Genomic DNA, 20,000 nt, shown 5'->3' with positions numbered 1-20,000 from the left:
GACTGTAGGGAATTGTCCTGCTTGATAGGGCAATGTCACTGTCCCTTGCCTCTGCCATTCATGAGTGGCCTTTAAACTTAATACATATGACTGTAAGGCATTGTCCTGCTTGATAGGGCAATGTCACTGTCCCTTGCCTCTGCCATTCATGAGTGGCCTTTAAACTTAATACATATAACTGTAGGTCATTGTCCTGCTTGATAGGGCAATGTCACTGTCCCTTGCCTTTGCCATTCATGAGTGGCCTTTAAACTTAGTGCATATGAATGAATATTAGTCTAAGGAAATATAAACAATAGCATAAAACTGTTATCAAACAAATGAAATAAGTATAAGAATGTATCACTAAATAAATTTGTTACCATTAGGTTTATAAAAAACGAGGCAAATCAACTAAATCGAAAAACATTATGTCAGTAATTCCTCAATAAATTCCTCCACTTGACATGGTCCAAATTACATAAAAAAAATAAGCGATAATTGGATGTTTTAAATTACTTTATTGACGTTTTCATTACTCTCCTCCATTTGCTGTAACAAATGGTTCCTAACAATCCATGCAATTGGACTGAGTCACTTCCAATTATGTTCATAACTTTGGCAGCACAAATGATGACGACAATAACAGTGATGAATTATTGCAAATATTTCATATATAACAAAAACAATAACATCAACAACATCAACAAAAATGTATCCGTTTCTAGTCCACTGCAAGATAAAGGCTTTAGCTGTGGTAAGCAGCTCTTCTAGGAGAAGGACACTCCAAAATCAAACCAGTGTTCTCTAGTCTTGGGTAGTGCCATAGCCTCTGTACCATGGTCTTCCACTGTCTTGGGTTAGAGTTCTCTTGCTTGAGGGTACACTCAGGCACACTATTCTTTCTAATTTCTCTCTTTCTTGTTTTGTTATCATTTTTATAGTTTATAAAGGAAATACTTATTTTAATGCTGTTGCTATTCTTAAAATATTTTATATTTCCTTTTTTCCTTTCCTCACTGAGCTATTTTCCCTGTTGGGGCCCCTGGGCTTATAGCATCCTGCTTTTCCAACTAGGGATGTAGCTTAGCAAGTAATAATAATAATAATAATAATAATAATAATAATAATAATAATAATGATAATATGTTAATCCATGTTTTTGGGTTTGGCCAGTTTTCATCACCACGTTGACCAGTGCGGATTGGTGATGTTGGGAGACATTTGTCCGATCGCTCATAGCACACCAACCTAGTATGGGTGGCCTTGACTAGTGCAGCTCTGTTGATCATGGCGATGAGTCACTTGAGAATGTCTTGCCCTTTAGTGATTAAATAGAAGCATCCTTTTGGTAAGGAAATCTAAATCTGTGATATTTATAAAAAGGAATAAGAGAGAGAGAGAGAGAGAGAGAGAGAGAGAGAGAGAGAGAGAGAGAGAGAGAGAGAGAGAGAGAGAATTAACATTTGGGTAAATATATGATACTTTAATTTTTAGCCAAATACATGAACCATCTAATTTTACCTACTCGTCATTTTGTATGTTTTTTTTTTTTTTTTTTTTTTTTTTTTTTTTTAATCTATTTCTGACCATGAATATTGTGACATACCATTGGTTTATGAGTTTCCCTCTTTACTCTTCTTGTTCCACTATTATGTCCATCAATCTTTGTGAATTATCGAAGCTTTAGAACAATATCATTGTTATTATTATTATTATTATTATTATTATTATTATTATTATTATTATTATTATTATTATTACTAGGTAAGCTATATCCCTATTTGTAAAAGCAGGATATGATAAGACCAGGGGTCCCAAGAGGGAAAATAGCCCAGTGAGGAAAGGAAACAAGGAAAAAATAAATATGCTAAGAACAGTAACAATATCAAAATAAATATTTCCTAAATAAATTATAAAAACTTCAACAAAACAAGAGGAAGAGAAATAAAATATAATAGAGTGTCCGAGTGTACCCTCAAGCAAGAGAACTCTAACCCAAGACAGTGGAAGACCATGGTACAGAGGCTATAGCACTACCCAAGACTAGAGAACAATAATTGGATTTTGGAGTGTCCTTCTCCTAGAAGAGCTGCTTCCCATAGCTAAAGAGTCTCTTCTACCCTTGCCAAGAGGATAGTGGCCAATAAATAATTACAGTACAGTAGTTAACCCCTTGGGTGAAGAATTGCATAGGATGTAAGTGCAAAGACATATCACTAGTTTCTCGAGTTCAACTTTTATTGAATTATAAAAAGAAGACAAAAAGTACCTTAGCATGAGGTTAACAACAATAACAAGAGAAGTCTGCTGAGCGTAATTTACCAGAGACATTTAAACACTTCTGAAAATGTTACAATAATGCCCAGATGTTTTGAATAGAAAGATCACCTCGTTACAAACGGAGGACCATCTTAAAGACTAGTAATTTGTGGTGTGTGAAATACAAATACAATAACCATATGTACAGCCGTTGATGTATTATTTACATATATACAAATACAGCTAAAACTTTCCTGGGTTCGTCTTTCATTTGAGTTATTTTCACCCAAGGAAATGCCACGAAATCATTACCGGGATTGTCTTTCTTCGAGTTATTTTCACCAAGGCACTGGTGAATACTTATAACTACTATGAAATCATTCCATTTTTTGCACCATTTGCAAATGCGCACCAAACATTAGTCAGGAGTAATCCAGTCACCATTAAGATGACTGTACTCTGGTTATTCTCAGCTGCCACTGGTGCAATTCGAAATCTTTAACTTGCCCCGCCTAGAGGCATCGTGATTGGCTATCACTCAAATGGTCTCTACTCCACTGTGGCTTGCTTCGCTCGCAAGTTAACATTATCTCACTGCTCCTATGTTTTGGCAAGCGGTAGCCTACATGAATGTGCTGCGCATGTCAGCCATGTGGATTACTGTTAATGTATCATAATCATCTATATGTTTATTATTATTTTTATTTTCACTCGAATCACCTGTGAGAAGGTGACACCAATCTTGATACCTGTGGGCAAAGCATGTTAAAGATTTTCGACTACACCTAATTGATTCCGTTATTTTCACTTTCAAGAAAATGCTCCGAGTATAGGAAACTAACTCTGGTTTAGAAAATGCTGGCACTGTTAATGTGTTAAAATTCAGTCATAGAAAGAATGACTTAAGTCTTGAAAAAAGTTATCACATCACATAAAACAAATATTCTGGCATAAAAAAATTGTCAACCTCAGATAATTTGATGCCAAAAGGCATATCATTGGTTATGCAGAATGCCGATTAGGAACTCAGTTGGGAATAGTATCATCAACACACTTCACAAAATGCGCCTTAAGCACCACTAAAGTGTCAAAGTAGTATCTCTTCAACATTTATCTGCACTCATTGTTTAGCTCTCTACTTCTCCATTCTTGCTTCCTTTCTTCCATCTTGCTCTCCAGCTTCTTCCACCTTTTTCTGAGTTTCTTTACCAAGTTGCAACTCAGTCAATTACTTTCACGTTTTCCTGCGTAATGCAAGTGGAGTTTCTTCCCCTAGTTGCAACTCAGCTAACTTATTTCACCTTATCCTGAGTTTCTTCCCCCAGTTGCAACTCAGCCAACTACTTTCATGTTTTCCAGCGTAATGCAAGTGGAGTTTCTTCCCCCAGTTGCAACTCATTGTTGAAGGTTCTCCCCAGACCCAGCGTCATAGTGGACACCAGTCCCAGACAAAGCTATTCAAGCTTTATGGTTTTGAAGGTTCGTTAGTTGCTTTGAGAAGTTTGGCAAAGACTCCGCTTTCTTTCCTAGCAAGCTCCTTCGGATCACCATCTTCCACCAGCTTCCCGTTGTCCAAGACGAGGACCCTTGGGTACTCAAGCAGGCTGTTCACTCCATGCTGTAAAGATAAGAAAGTATTAATTATCCATAAAATCTTGATTGAATAGAGGTCAGTCATTAATTAAAATATTATTTTCAGCTCAATCATATTTGCCCTAAAAGTATATTTAGAAAACATTCATTTCCTTGGTTTTTCCTGTATATGAGTAAATGTAAAAGAGGACTATGTGCTTTTGATGAAAGGGTATATAGATAGATAGATATTTGAAATATGTATTTGATATGTCATCTCTGTAAATAATAATAAATCTGATAAGACAGAAGAGAATACCGTGAAAATCAAAAACAAGAAGAAAACCCACAGCAATGGTGATAACAGTCGCTCTAGCGAAGGAAGTGTCGAGGGCATGGTGGAGGGCTCTCTCAGTGTTGGCGTCTAGGGCAGACGTAGCCTCGTCGAGGACGAGCAGCGACGATCTCCTGAGGATGGCCCTGGCCACGCAGAAGAGCTGCCTCTGACCTGCGCTGAAGTTGGAGCCGCCTTCAGCTACTTCGCTGCCTGTAGAAGGAGGATTTATATTATCTGACCTTAAAGCTATTACTTGTCACGTAAAACAACATGGAGTGTTGTGATTAAAATTGTCTTTTTAGATTTGATCTTAAAATAAGGTCACATTCGACTGAACTTACTAAGTCCGTTGGTCATGGATGAGATCAGAGATTTTAGCTGAGCTATTTCTAAAGCTTGCCAAAGATGCTCATCTGGGTGCTCCTCTTGGGGATCCAAGTTGAATCTGGGATAATCAATGTAAAGAAAAATAGTAATAATAAACAATAATTATAATCATGATGATAGTAAAATAGAGCATTATCTGATGATGGCACTGTTTAGTTGAAAGAAACCCATTAAAAATAGTATAGCACATGTAGATCACTATAAAATCCTTTTATTGTTTTTGTTTTGTTTTTTGGAGTCATCATGGTTATTATTGCTTTAGAATATGGCATCTTATATTATAGGTTTTGTAAAATTCAAATTCCCTTACCTTACAGTCCCGCAAAATAGATGAGTGTCTTGCGGTATAACAGAGATGGACCCACGAAGAGTTGCTAAGGGAACATGTTGGATGTCTGTCCCATCGATGAGGATCCTCCCTTTCGCACAATCAACTAGACGATAAAGACTCAAAATTAAAGAGCTTTTCCCACTCCCTGTTCGGCCACACAGACCAACCTGTGTAATAGAAGCAGACATTTGAGTCATGAGGCTGGACTCAAGATTAGCGAGCTTTTCCCACTCCCTGTGTGCCCACACAGACCAACCTGTGTAATAGAGACAGATACTGGAGTCATGAGGCAGGACTTCAATGGTCTGCATGTTCTAGCAAACTTCAGCCATTGTTATTAGGAAAATAGAATGGACATGAGGGTTCATTAAGTCGAAGTAAACCATATATGCAATGGTTGAATCTCTCAAATCATCTTCAGATCTGTATGTTTTAGGTAGTAGGTTGGCCAGGGCATCAGCCATCTGTTGAGATAATATCTCTGGAGAGATTTGGGTCCTTTGACTGACCAGACAGTACTACATTGGATCCCTCTTTCTGGTTACGGTTCATTTATCTATTGCGTACACATACACTGAATAGTCTGGCCTAATCAATCCATATACCCGTCTTTCATCATACACCTGACAACACTGAGATTACCACATAATTCTTCTTCGTTTTAAGGGTTAACTACTGCACTGTAATTGTTCAGTGGCTACTTTCCTCTTGGTAAGGGTAGAAGAGAGTCTTTAGCTATGGTAAGCAGATCTTCTAGGAAAAGGACACTCCAAAATCAAACCATTGTTCTCTAGTCTTGGGTAGTGCTATAGCTTTTGTGCCATGGTTATCCACTGTCTTGAGGTACACTTCTCTTGCTTGAGGGTACACTCGGGCGCACTATTCTATCTTATTTCTCTTCCTGTTGTTTCTTTTTTTTTTTAGTTTTTATATTTCATATATGGAAGATCTATTTTAATGGTGTTACTATTTTTTGAATATTTATATCCATTGATCATTACGTCTCCTATAGCTTATTTCCTTATTTCCTTTCCTCAGTGGACTATTTTCCCTGTTGGAGCCTTCGGGCTTATAGCATCCCGTTTTTTTCAACTAGTACTGCAGCTTAACTTATAATAATAATAATAATAATAATAATAATAATAATAATAATAATAATAATAATAATAATAATAATAATAGCAAACTTCAGTATGGTTATAATGTCAGGTCTGCAGGATAAGCCTTAAGGCTCTTTATGTTCTAACAGACTATTGTTCAAATGAGTAGGTCTGTAGGATAAGTCTTGTCCCAGAAGACTATGGTTATAATGATCAGGTCGATGAGATGAGGTAGACTCACGAGGGTTCTATATATCCAAGTGATTTGTAGTTACCATGGTCAGCTCCATAGGATGAACCAAAGGGCTCTGTGTGTCTCAGGATACTATAGTTTCAATGGTTAGGTATATATTATACAGTAGGATGAACTCAAGGACTCTGTAGGATTTAGCAAACTGTAGTCCCAATACAAGGTCTACGTGATGAGCTAGAGTGCTCTGTATATTCGAATAAAACAATTACAATTTAGGTCCGATCAATTTCTCATTATCTCCTACAAAAGCACTGTATGTATGTAAAGGTCAGAACCTGAGACTAAACTCAAGTGCTCACCCATTTTGCTTAAAGTGGAGCTAAAGCGGCCAGGTTACTTAACTTATCTCAGATTCTCAAGAAATTGTCTGAACTAGCTTTTTTCTAACTAGCTTGAGAAACAAATAATTTACGAGGTTTTTACAAGAATAAGTAATAAGAACAAGTGACATGTAAGATTACAGCACACTATGTGGAAAAGAAACTTTAAAGAAATTTTAAAAGTAACCCATTTTCTAGTCTATTACAGTTCTGACACAATGAATCATTTGTGATATTAGTTGGGCACTAAACCATAAAAAGACAAATTAAAGGAGGAAACATTTGAAAGTACTGCTCAACTGAGCATCTATGTTGAGCAAATTGTAAACAAACAATACGCTGAAATACCTTTTCTCCTGATCGGATAGTGAAAGTGAGTTCGGTTAGAACGGGTGCAAGGGTTTTATCGTAGGTCAGAGCTACACCCTGGAACTCGACTTTTCCCTCCAGAGGCCATCCTTGAGGAAGGCTGAAGGGTTTCAGGGTCGAGTAAGAGGCAGATCTCGTCGGACGGTAGCTGATGGAGCTAACGCTACTTGACTGTTGATTGGTGGTTGGAGTGAGTGCTGGAAATGGAGATGAAAATTGCTAGATTCAAAGCAGATAGAACAGTGTTGTTTAACATCTTGCATCCCTTTACTAATGTAAGATTAATTTTACTTTTAAGCCCTGTCCACATGATCGAGCATGCTCGACGGGCAAACAGTGATACCAGACCACAATAGTTAGTAAGAATGAGGGGATTAATGACGTCAGAAACGGGAAAACCACAGACAGGGATCTGGCATCATACAGTGTTGCCAGATCCCTGCCTTTAGTTTGCCCGCTTCTGACGTCATCAACCCTCATTTTCGCGATCCATTGTGGCCTGGTATCACTGTTTGCCCGTCGGGCATGCTCGATCGTGTGGACAGGGCTTTACAGTACATGCAAATGCAAACATACAGAAATCACACACACAAGCACATACACGCATAAGTAACCCTTACATCGATGGAGACACTTGGTGTGGGGACTCTCCTCCGTGCCAAGGGTTGTGTACTGGTGAACTCTCTCAACAGCATTGAGGCACATCTCTGTATCTGCCAGAAACCTCACGACCCAGTTAAGATAGACAGGCACCAAGAGTGTGTAGCTGATGGCCAGGCCAACTTTTGCGGGACTCAGGTCCCCAAACACAGTAGACCACAAGAGTGATGCTAATGTAGCCAAGAAGACGATGATGCCACCAATGTAGTCCTGCAGAGGAAGAGAGGAAGCTGATGAAGTTGTACGATTTTTTCACTTGTTATCAAAAAAATGTGTCTGGAAAAAGATCTTCAATAGATTTCATTGAAAGTTCATGGAGTAATTTGATTTTAGTTAATAAAGCGTTTATTAGATTTTATGATGAAACTGGATTAGGATTTGGGCTCAACTTTTCTTTTAGACATTTGACATTTTCTCGTTTAATAACGCATTGTTCATCTACAATTATGTGTTATCTTAGTACCCTACAATATCCAATGTTTTTTTTTATGAGTATCAAAGCATGAAATTGCTTATGATGTCTTTATGACTTTGTTTTTTCTTAAGGAGATGAAAAAATGTGATATTAATAACATTCAGACGCACCAGTCGGAAAACGGGCCACTAGTTTCCACGTAGACTTACCAGGCTGATACCAAGCCACCTGTTTCCAGCATGTAGTAATGTGAAGGCTAATACGTGAGTATCTAGTCGATGCAGAAAGACATCAGCAAATCGCTGCTGGTCGCCATATGCTCTGATAACTGTTGCGCCACAGACGCTCTCGCTCAGGTGGCTGTATAGAGGTGATCTGGACAGGCTCTCCAGTCGTTTAAGTTCTCTGGGAAGAAATAGAAAGATAAATAGATGCAAAGATCTTATCAAGGAAAGTGCGTTTGATTGTCATGCCAAGCAAAGTAGCTCAAATCTTCCTTGCTAGCACAGTGGTAATGTGTTCGCGTGGCAGCAGATCGATCCCCGCCCGGGACCGGGAGTTTAAGCCGTTTACTGGGGAGGCTACTGCTGTGGTTGGGCACCACAATTGGAGGTTAGGCTTGCCCAGGTGACGTTCTAGTGAGTATCTATTCTGATGAAACTGGACCTGAAACCAGACACCTTTAACCTTTAAATCAAAAACTGTGGAAGAATAAGGTACGGAGCGTAATTTATTAGTTTCTGTGCTTTTGAAAATCAGGAAAATGGCAGTAGTCCCCTTCCCATATTTCCTCAGTGGAAATCAGTAATAAATATGACTGAATGTCTGGTGAATAGGTCCCCTTTAATATAATACTTTTCCCTTGATTCCATTTTTCCTGACCCTTATGAATTTCTATTCTTTAAGTGGTTTCCAAATCATTTTGTTATTTTATTTTCCTCAGATCTTGAATGCATATGAACATATATATTCATATATGCCATACATTATACACCTCATAATATCTGGATTCTCTCTCTACCTCGAGATCAGAGACCCAAGGGGGAATCAACTCAAAGATAATAGCTTCTGGCCGACCAGGGAATAGGACCCGGGTCCCAGAAACTGAGAATCCATTGACTTACCAACTCAGCCACAAAGAGTTGCTAAGTCAATGGAACCTTAGTTTCTTGGGTCCGGGTTCGATTCCTTAGCCAACCAGAAGCTATTATCTTTGAGTTGATTCCCCCTTGGGTCTCTGATCCCGAGGTAGAGAGAATCCAGATATTAAGGGGTGTATAATTTATGGCGTATATGAATATATATGAAAAACACGTCTAAATGTGAAAATTATCTTATTAGAGCATATGTGTAACTGTTCCATCAGCCTCTAAAATCATAAAAGTAAAAAAAGTTAACCAAAGAATTGCTAGAACCAGAAATGTAGCACACACAGAGAGACAGGTACTCAAATCCATGGGTATTTTGATCTGTGTGTTGTTAGCATTTATTTCAACTAATATATTGTTAGCACCCTTAGGTTGTAGCATGTTTATTTTTTCAGTGAATATAATTATAGATTTTCCAGTTCTTACTATTCTCCTAATATAAACCTTATCAGGTTGTAGTGTTACCCATTAAAAATTGCTAAACCTATTAGCCATTTTTGTTCTTATTTAACATAATTGTCATATAAAAAATGTCATCAAAATATATTCAGAAATGAAAACTTCTCTTGTGTAAATTAATTCATTTATAATATTTGAAGAATGCAGTGTATATTGAGTTGATTATTTGATCTCTGTGACTCAAGTACATTTTAGTTTGTATTTAACTAGATATAATTACTTTCAAGTAATTGTTGTCTGCAGTACATTCTTTCATAATGGATTTAGATATAAGAAAATTTTTAGCAATGTGCGCGCAAGGTTAACCCTTGCAGCATGAGATAAGTTCTCATTTGAAACTCTGATCCCCTGCCCTAAAATAGTTCTCTACACCACTCTGGATGGAAGGCTTCTAGAGAAGGTTTAAACGAAACAGAACGGTTTCCAGTTCAATCTTACCTGGAAGAGGAAACTTTCATCCCTGGCCTGAAATGTTTCTTTACACAGCCCTGGATAGCAGGTCTCTACAAAAGGATTAAAAGAAACAGAACAGTTTCCAGTGCAATCTTACCTGGAAGAGGAAACTTTGATCCCCTGCCCTGAAATGGTTCTTTACACAGCTCTGGGTAGCAGGTCTCTACAAAAGGATTAAAAGAAACAGAACAGTTTCCAGTTCAATCTTACCTGGAAGAGGAAACTTTGATCCTCTGCCCTGAAATGGTTCTCTACACAGCTTTGGGTAGCAGGTCTCTACAAAAGGATTAAAAGAAAACAGAACAGTTTCCAGTTCAATCTTACCTGGAAGAGGAAACTTTCATCTCCTGGCCTGAAATGGTTCTCTACACAGCTCTGGGTAGCAGGTCTCTACAAAAGGATTAAAAGAAAACAGAACAGTTTCCAGTTCAATCTTACCTGGAAGAGGAAACTTTGATCCCCTGCCCTAAAATGGCTCTCTACACAACTCTGGGTAGAAGGTTTCTACAGAAGGTTTAAAAGAAACAGAGCAGTTTCCAGTTCAATCTTACCTGGAAGAGCATCGGAAGAACTTCTGGATAAAGTAGTAAATGAAGCATATGGGGACAGCCACTACCAGAAAGATAGGGGTGATGATGGCGTTGACAACAACGGCAGATGTCACCAACAGCACAAAGAACAGGAGATGTGTCACAGATCTTGCTAATTCCTATAAAAATAAAAGGAAGAAGAATTACAGGAAAATGTTGGTCCAAAAGTCGCTATGTTCCCTCCTGATGAATGAACCAATTGTTAATAAATTACAAAAGCCCTTCACATGACAACGTAAGTAACATTTGGGGATGCTAATGTACAGTACATCATGATAAACAAAGGATTACAAATGGTGAAATCTTGAGGAATATCAATAACCTTCTCAAAGGGAATATCTTATGTTCATTCATATAAATCCTATGTTTGAGTTATTTCTTTTATAAACAAATAGGATATAAGTATAATTTACCAGTAATAGAGTACTAACGTAACTACATTATTGATTCAAAAATAAAATCTAAGACTTTAAACTCTTTCGAGTCGGCCGTACTTTGTCAATCATGGCTGTGTCAGTGGTGAAGCGGTTCATGATGCGCCCGGCAGGCGTCACATCGAAGAACCTGACAGAGCAGGAGACGATGTTCATCAGCATGTCGTGGTGGATCTTCTTACGCCCATTACTAGCTGCAACTTGGCCCAGAAGGTTCGTGGAGAGCGAAAGTAAGATGCTCAAGATAGAGAGGATCACATAAGTAGGATAGTGATTGCGCATCTGGAATGAAGGTGAGTCAAGGTAGATTGTCATTCAAAATGGGAAAGCGTTTATCTAGAACAAGTCTTTAAAAGAAATTAGATTATAATGCGATATTTGCAAGATATGCATGAAAAGTAGAGTAGACGATAACACGTAAGAGTGATGTGTGTGTATATAGACTTACTGTTTCCATTACAAAGGCATCATAATGTTCAGAAATATTTTGAGTCAACTTCTCTCTAAGATTCAGGCTTCCTTGGAGAGGCTGAGCTTCTGTCCAGTTTTCCAACTGAGTTCCATTCCAGGCATTAGCTTTCCCTGACCATCTTTCCAGCCAAAAGTCTAAGCCTACAGACACTCCTGAAATAAATGAATTAATTTGGAGTATTATCACTTCTTTGTATTTTAGGTAGAGACCAGACAAGTATCTGAACCTGGAAAGCAAAATGCTGTCATACAAATTAAAAGAAAAAATGCATCATCACAATATTTCATTTGGAACCTTTGTAATCTGTACTTGCAAAGAGTCACACATTTTTATAGAAACCTACCTTGTCCAGCAAAAGCACAAAACAGGTAACTCAAACATAAGCTTAAGCCACAGGCTCTCATGTAGACCACGTAATTCCATTTGGAGATTTTTCCTCTTTCCCTCTCCTCTTCAGAGACAAGTTTCCCATTCTCCACATCATCTGCTAAGGGAAGCTCCTCCTCGAGCTCTAAATCCTCATCGAGGTCGTCCTCACAAATACTATTGGAAGTAAGGATGCGACCGAGATGCCATTTGTCTGAGCCCGAAGTGCTGGGTTTTTTGTTTGACCTAAAAGGAAGAAAAAGAGTATTTGAATGTTATACTCAATATTTTTTAATGAGGCACATTTGCCCTGACTCGCAGGGGTGACCTTTTAGCTCAGAAAAGTTTCCTACTGATTGGTTGGAAAAAAGGATTCTAACCAGTCAGTTAGTAGGAGACTTTTCAGAGCTTAAAGGGCACCCCTGCGATTCAGTACAAATGCGCCTCGCTATCTTCATGGACAGTTAAAACAGTTATTAAAAAATATAAAAAATAACACATGAATGAGCCCTCAGAATTGGTGAGCTGCCTTTCTGACCTGTAGGAAGAAGTGTGTTGGCATTAACTACTCACGTTTATAGATAAAAAGTCATACAAGTGAATGAAGTTAAGGAAGGTAACACAGGAAAAGAAGCACAGAGGTGGTGAGCTTTTTATCCAAAAGGTGAAGAAAAGTGATATAGTGTGGTGTGTTTGCTTCCTTTTATGGGTTAAGAGCAAACCAGTGATAAAGGCAACAAAATAATACCTGGAAAGACTAGCAGAAGTGTCGAGCTTCTTGTTCAATCTGGGGAGAAGAAGAGTGTTTGTTTACTTGGTTGAGATATAGTCATCTAGTAACAAAGAAGGCAAACTAATGCCTGAGAATATCACCAGAAATTCTGGGCATTGTGTTTTGTCTGGGAGAAGAAGGAAAGAAATTCATCGTTGTCTTTCCACTTGCTTTACGCAGGAAAGATCAGAAAGGTAACATTGAAAGTAAAATAACATTTTATATGTCGCGGGGACAAACTGTAATGTTGTTTTTGTGTAAGTGGATGATAAATCATAGGAATTTATTAATGATAGACTAATATCATCCTTCCATGAGATCTGAAGCCTGTTCAATCAATTCCTACTAGCATATTCAAAACTGATTAGAATATTTACGCTTTTATGAAATTTCCAACTTATTCGCTGGTATGCATTTATAACCTCTTTGTGTATTTCTTTTTACCAGACCAAAACTCCTGTTTTACCTGATGGATGCACTAGAGAAGAGCCTTTGCAGCATGTTCCCATGGGGTACAACTGCTGGAGATGATCTGATTCTCTGTAGAGGCCTTGGCTGTGGAGGGAGGCTTTTAGCATGCCTCGGAAGGCACTTCTGGGACGGGCGAGATCCTTTGCGGTCCAGGGCTGGAGCGCTCGATTTTATTCTGAGGATATAGAGTGTATGTGGTAGGATTTTTTTATTAGGAAAGAGTCGCTAAGACCCTTTGCGGTCCAGGGCTGGAGCGCTCGATTTTATTCTGAGGATATAGAGTGTTTGTGGTAGGATATTTTTAATTGGATAGAGTGGCTGAGACAAGCAAAGGTGATGGCAGAATGTCCATAGAAAAGAGGAGTGGTAAATCTTTCAGGAAACACTGATTGGAATTCTCTTACTGCATAGTAGCAACAGATATTGATATAAATTTATAAATAAATCGAAAATATATTTATGTAACTTCATTGTCTAACAAAAAGATAAAAAAATAAACAAACGATAGTCAAAGTTGAGGTATAGTATTACAGAAAATATGTCAAATCTATAAACAAGAATCTTTTGATGATTCATAAAGTATAATATTCTTTACTGTACAACTATACTAGCCTTTGCATTGAAATGTAATATCATTGTTTGATTAGTGTAACCCTGATGATAGCCTTGAGTTAATAGCTGAAACAGCTATTGGTACAACATCATAAATGGGATACCATAATATTAATTTTCCTCTCTAGTTTAAGAATTTTATCTTTGGGGATATTGAAAATAAATGATGACATTTATAGATATAATATTATATGTATATATGTATGTATATTTATAGATATGCATAAACACAGTATATAATTATATATAAATATATACAGTATGTGTAATCAATTAATTTTTTTCGACATTAAGCCATTCCCCTAGCACTGCCTCGTTCACGCTTTAACTTCTAAGTCATGGATGAACCGACTGTGCAACAAAAGATTTACAACAATAGTCACTTCAAACATATGCACAGAATGTTAATTAGCAGCACATCGAACTCCCTACACACATTGAGTAATTCAGTTCCATATTGCATTCACTAATGCGTTTCCTTGATATCAAATAAGAAAAACGCTCGCTGAAGAATACTTCAAACGAATACCGTCCAAACAGTAAGCTAGAATACAACTATGCAGAGACAAAGAAAATAGAATTCCTTTCAAATGCAAAGCAGCCATTTAAAGGAGAGGACCTACCTGAAAAGAGGCTTCTTCTCCATCATGGAAGCGTGTCTGGGGAGAGGAGGTGTAAGGGCAGGCAGGTACTCACATTCGTCACCAGGGAGCAGCGCGTTGTGACTGACATGTCGGTTGATGCTGTAGTGTCTCACTGGACTTTCCCAGTAGTGAGGCTCCTTGCTCTGCAAGAATCAATGCCAGGTGGGTTAGGCTATAATGTCCTAAATAGATCTCCCAGAAGTAGAGGTCTCGTTTTATAAACCAAAAGTGTATTTTAATACATATTGATATCGTCACCAGGGAGCAGCGCGTTGTGACTGACATGTCGGTTGATGCTGTAGTGTCTTACTGGACTTTCTCAGTAGTGAGGCTCCTTGCTCTGCAAGAATCAATGCCAGGTGGGTTAGGCTATAATGTCCTAAATAGATCTCCCAGAAGTAGAGGTCTCGTTTTATAAACCAAAAGTGTATTTTAATACATATTGATATCGTCACCAGGGAGCAGCGCGTTGTGACTGACATGTCGGTTGATGCTGTAGTGTCTCACTGGACTTTCCCAGTAGTGGGGCTCCTTGCTCTGCAAGAATCAATGCCAGGTGGGTTAGGCTATAATGTCTTAAATAGATCTTCCAGAAGTAGAGGTCTCGCTTTATAAACCAAAAGCGTATTTAATCACTTACTGATGATTTAAGGGCTGCTTTTCTGGTCCTATACAGCATGGGAACCCTATTCTCTATAGAACCTTCACAGTCATTTTATAATGTTCATTCCAAGGCATTCAGCATTTCATACCTCATATTGGTCGTTTATTGTCAAATCCACACTATCGAAGGTCTTAGAGATATATTACATTGAATTAGATTTACTGCATCTCTCGGCTAGCTGTAGTATCTCAACGGGAGGCTGGTGCCTTGGGCACCCTAACATTTTTATTCATTTACTGCCTCGATCTTATGAGGTTTAAAAGATTCTTTCATATCTATTTTATTAAAATGTGTTTTTCCAATGTCTGAGATCCTATTATGTTCCCTCTCTCTGCCTTGCATCCCTTGGCTGTGGGACCTCTTAGTGATCACAAAAAAAAAATCCTTAGGTTATATTTAGTTAGATTCGTTTAGGTTAGGTTAAGCTGCAGTGTCACAAAATATCTCCAATTGTTGAAAGACCCTTGAATTGATGATGAAATTGTGAAGTGGTAAGGTCAATTTGATTTAAAATCTTAAATTAGACCTTCCTTACCTATAAATATGGCTTAGCAGAAGTAAACACAGACTGACATACAAACAAATAGATATACAAACAAAAGTAATGACATCAACATATCATGTTGTATATCACAAGATCAGCAATTGAATTATACAGCTTTTAACACGAGTTTCATGCAAATCAGATAACAATTGCCCACGATATGGCAAAAAGAAATTTTTTTATCTTTTCATGACCCTAGCCTTGACTTTTGACCAAATCAATCCTAAAATTTAATCAAATTGTCCTTGAATCATGGCCAGTCTTATCAACAAATGAGATTTGGTCAAATATTTTTTGAGTTATACGAATCACAAACACACAGACATACAAACAAATAAATACAAGCCTCCAATCAAAGCTTAACCTTGGAAACGAAGTTGACGTAGGTAACTAGTATAATTCTATGAATATTTCTCAAATTACAATATTATTATTATTATTATTATTATTATTATTATTATCATCATTATTATTATTATTATCACTTGCTAAGCCACAACCCTAGTTGGAAAAGCAGGATGCTATAAGCCCAGGGGCCCCAACAGGGAAAATAGCCCAGTGAGGCAAGGAAACAAGGAAAAATAAAGTATTTTGAGAGCAGTAACAACATAATGATGAATATCTATATAAACTATAAAATTTGACAAAACAAGAGGAAGAGAAATACGATAGAATAGTTTGCCCGAGTGTAACGTTCAGCTTTTTTAATCACCAGGTAATATACTTGTACTTACTTCTTCTCTTCCTTCTCTCCTGAGGGCTCGGGATATAGATGCCCTTTGAATGGTTATCCTCGTCACTGTCCTCAGCAATTTCCACCGCTCTCTGGCGGTCCGACCCTCGAGGTGTCCCGCTCCTTCGGAAGTCCTTAGGGGCTCCTCCACTATCCATTCCTTCCATAGGAAAGGCAGAGAAGCTGCTATCTCTACAGGAGAGCCTTGATGTTTGATCTTGCCTTCCTCAAGGTATAATACCTAAAAGATGAATTATTATTATTATTATTATTACTAACTAAGCTACAACCCTAGTTGGAAAAGCAAGGTGCTATAAGCCCAAGGGCTCCAACTGTGAGAAATAGCCCAGTGAGGAAAGGAAATAAGGAAATATATAAACGCAATAAGAAGTAATGAACAATTAAAATAAAAAATATTTTAGAAATATTAAATTGCTGATGCTTATTTAAGGCTCACAAACAAGAGGAATGTAGATTTTAGAAATTATTGTGTTTAAAACCCTTGCTTACAATCTTGCTGGATTTCTATATATCTGATTTTTTCCAGGAAATGTACAGATAATTCTCGTAGTAATGATATATATATATATATATATATATATATATATATATATATATATATATATATATATATATATATATATATATGTATATATTTATATATATATATACATATATATATATTTATATATATACAGTATATATATATATTTTATATATATGTATGTACATGTATATGTATATGTATATATATATATATATATATATATATATATATATATATATATATATATATATATATATATACAGTATACATATATATTTATATATATACATATATATATGTATATATATACACACTTATGTATATATATAAATGCTTGAGGTGTTCTCCAATTAACATAGTATGTGTGTGTATATTCCAATAATATTATTTCAAATACTAATAATGATTTACAACATCAAAATTCTGAAATATATCTTAATATTAATGATTACCTTATCAGCACGTCTCGTGAGATAAGTGAGATGGGTGGCAATGATGACCGTCCTTCTGCGGGAGAGCAGGAGCTTCAGGACACCCTCGTCCCATACTTGTGCTGCCACGCCCCTGTCCAGGGCAGAGAAGGGCGAGTCCTGGGGAGTTGAGGGACAAGAATATTCATTAGTGAGAGATTGGTGGTTGTAGAAGGAGGATATGTATGTGATTGGTGTGTTTTTCAAACAGGATTTTTACATTCATGTCTACAAAAACGACTGACTTTTTACATTCGTGTCTACAAAACAACTGACTTTTTACATTCATGTCTACAAAGACGACTGACTTTTTACATTCATTTCTGTAACAACTGACTTTTTACATTCATGTCTACAAAAACAACATAGTTTTTACATTCATGTCTACCAGAACAACGTACTTTTTACATTCATGATTACAAAGAATAACTGACTTTTTACATTCATGTCTACAAAAAACAACAGACTTTTTAAATTCATGTTTACAAAGAACAACAGACTTTTTACATTCATGTCTACAAGAATAACAGACTTTTTACATTCATGTTTACAAGAACAACAGACTTTTTATATCCATCTCTACAAGAACAACTGACTTTTTACATTCATGTCTACAAAAACAACTGACTTTTTACATTCATGTCTACAAGAACAACAGGCTTTTTACATTCATGTCTACAAGAACAGCAGACTTTTTGCATTCAAGTCTTCAAGAACAACATACTCTTTACATTCATTTTAGAAATACCTTTTAGACAGGATTTTAGGAATACCTTTTAGACAAGATTTTAGGAATACCTTTTAGACATGATTTCAGGAATACTTTAATACCTTTCAGACATGTTTTAGTAATACCTTTTGGACATGATTTTAGGAATACCTTTTAGACATGATTTTACGAACACCTTCAAGACAAAATTTTAGAAATATCTTTTAGATAAGGTTTTAGGAACACCTTTTAGACATGATTTTAGGAATACCTTTTAGACAAGCATACAAACATCAGACCCTCACCATGATGACAGTTCGGGCATCAGAATAGAGTGCCCGGGCAATAGCAATTCTCTGTCTCTGCCCACCCGATAGGTTTATGCCCCTCTCGCCTATCTCAGTTTGGTCCCTGTTAGAGGAGAATAAGATTGGATTAGAATTCATGAACTTTAGGCAAATATACTTTACATATTAACATAAATGCACACACACACAGTTCACCAAACGTTTAACTAGGCTCTACAAGGCACTAGAAGGTTTGGAAGGCCTAGGCCTACATGGGTGAGGACTATGAAGCGTGAAGTAGATAATGAATGGAAAACTCATAGTTCACCAAACGTTTAACTAGACTCTACAAGACACTAGAAGATTTGGAAGACCCAGGCCTACATGGATGAGGACTATGAAACGAGAAGTAGATGATGATGAATGGAGAAGCATTTATTTAAAATGTCAAGATAGAGACGACTGGCGAAATCTAACTAATACCCTTTGCATGCATCAATAAATGTAGGAGGAGATGGTTTATATATATATATATATATATATATATATATATATATATATATATATATATATATATATATATGTATGTATGTATATATATACAGTATATATATATGATCTCCATATACAGTATATATATATATACATATATATATATGTGTGTGTGGATGTGTGTGTATGTGTGCGTATGTGGGTGTGGGTGCGTGTGTGTGTGAGTGTGAGTGTGCGTGTGTGTGTGTGTGTGTATGTGTGTGCACGCATGCTCGTTCAAGAGCATTGCAAATGTGTATGATTAATTAACAGAACAAAAATAATAAAAAGATAATAGAATTTGTAATATTATAGATAAATCTCTCTCTCTCTCTCTCTCTCTCTCTCTCTCTCTCTCTCTCTCTCTCTCTCTCTGGACGAACAGACAAGGCGACAGCAAGTACTCGAGGGAACGCCAATCAGAATTACTCCTTAAGCTGTTTTCAAAGTCCAGCTTAGTGGCCGAGGGCGTGCCCGCCCGTAAGTGACAGCTTGAGAATGCTGATTGCCTTCATGGGGGATAAAGATTAAAATATGAATGGAAATGGAATTATTCGTTAAATACCGATGAAAATAGGAAAAGGAAATACTATATTTGAGGTAGTAGGTTGGCCAGGGCACCAGCCACCCGTTGAGATACTACCGCTAGAGAGTTATTGGGGTCCTTTGACAGGTCAGACTGTACTATATTGGATCCTTCTCTCTGGTTACGGTTCACTTTATCTTTGCCTACACATACACCGAATAGCCTGGCCTATTCTTTACAGATTCTCCTCTGCCCTCATACACCTGACAACACTGAGATTACCAAACAATTCTTCTTCACCCAAGGGGTTAACTACTGCGACTGTAATTGTTCAGTGGCTACTCTCCTCTTGGTAAGGGTAGAAGAGACTCTTCAGCTATTGTAAGCAGCTCTTATGGGACAAGGACACACCAAAATCAAACGATTGTTCTCTAGTCTTGGGTAGTGCCATAGCTTCTGTACCATGGCCATCCACTGTCTTGTATTAGAGTTCTCTTGCTTGGGGGTACATTCGGGCATGCTGTTCTATCTTATTTCTCCTCCTATTTTTTTTTTCTTTTTTTTTAAGTTTTTATAGTTTATA

General features: G+C 37.1%; 1 protein-coding gene across 1 annotated transcript in view; it reads right to left on the bottom strand.

Moving 5' to 3' along the window:
* Positions 1-3,705: 3,705 nt before the first annotated feature.
* The window catches only part of LOC137656356 (ATP-binding cassette sub-family C member Sur-like), a 28,667-nt gene continuing 12,372 nt past the window's right edge, over positions 3,706-20,000 (bottom strand). The window contains 16 exon segments of the mRNA XM_068390528.1: positions 3,706-3,859; positions 4,164-4,360; positions 4,492-4,595; positions 4,848-5,035; positions 6,890-7,107; positions 7,531-7,780; positions 8,195-8,390; positions 10,597-10,754; positions 11,130-11,351; positions 11,518-11,693; positions 11,885-12,153; positions 13,146-13,325; positions 14,386-14,549; positions 16,349-16,588; positions 17,347-17,484; positions 18,379-18,484. Of these exon segments, the coding sequence (XP_068246629.1) occupies positions 3,707-3,859; positions 4,164-4,360; positions 4,492-4,595; positions 4,848-5,035; positions 6,890-7,107; positions 7,531-7,780; positions 8,195-8,390; positions 10,597-10,754; positions 11,130-11,351; positions 11,518-11,693; positions 11,885-12,153; positions 13,146-13,325; positions 14,386-14,549; positions 16,349-16,588; positions 17,347-17,484; positions 18,379-18,484 (2,959 nt within the window). The 3' untranslated portion in view covers position 3,706.

This window comes from Palaemon carinicauda, chromosome 17 (genome assembly GCF_036898095.1).
Source record: "Palaemon carinicauda isolate YSFRI2023 chromosome 17, ASM3689809v2, whole genome shotgun sequence".
NCBI lineage: Eukaryota > Metazoa > Arthropoda > Malacostraca > Decapoda > Palaemonidae > Palaemon > Palaemon carinicauda.
The sequence above is the reverse complement of the archived record's forward strand: the minus strand, read 5'-3'. Positions and strand labels throughout refer to the sequence as shown.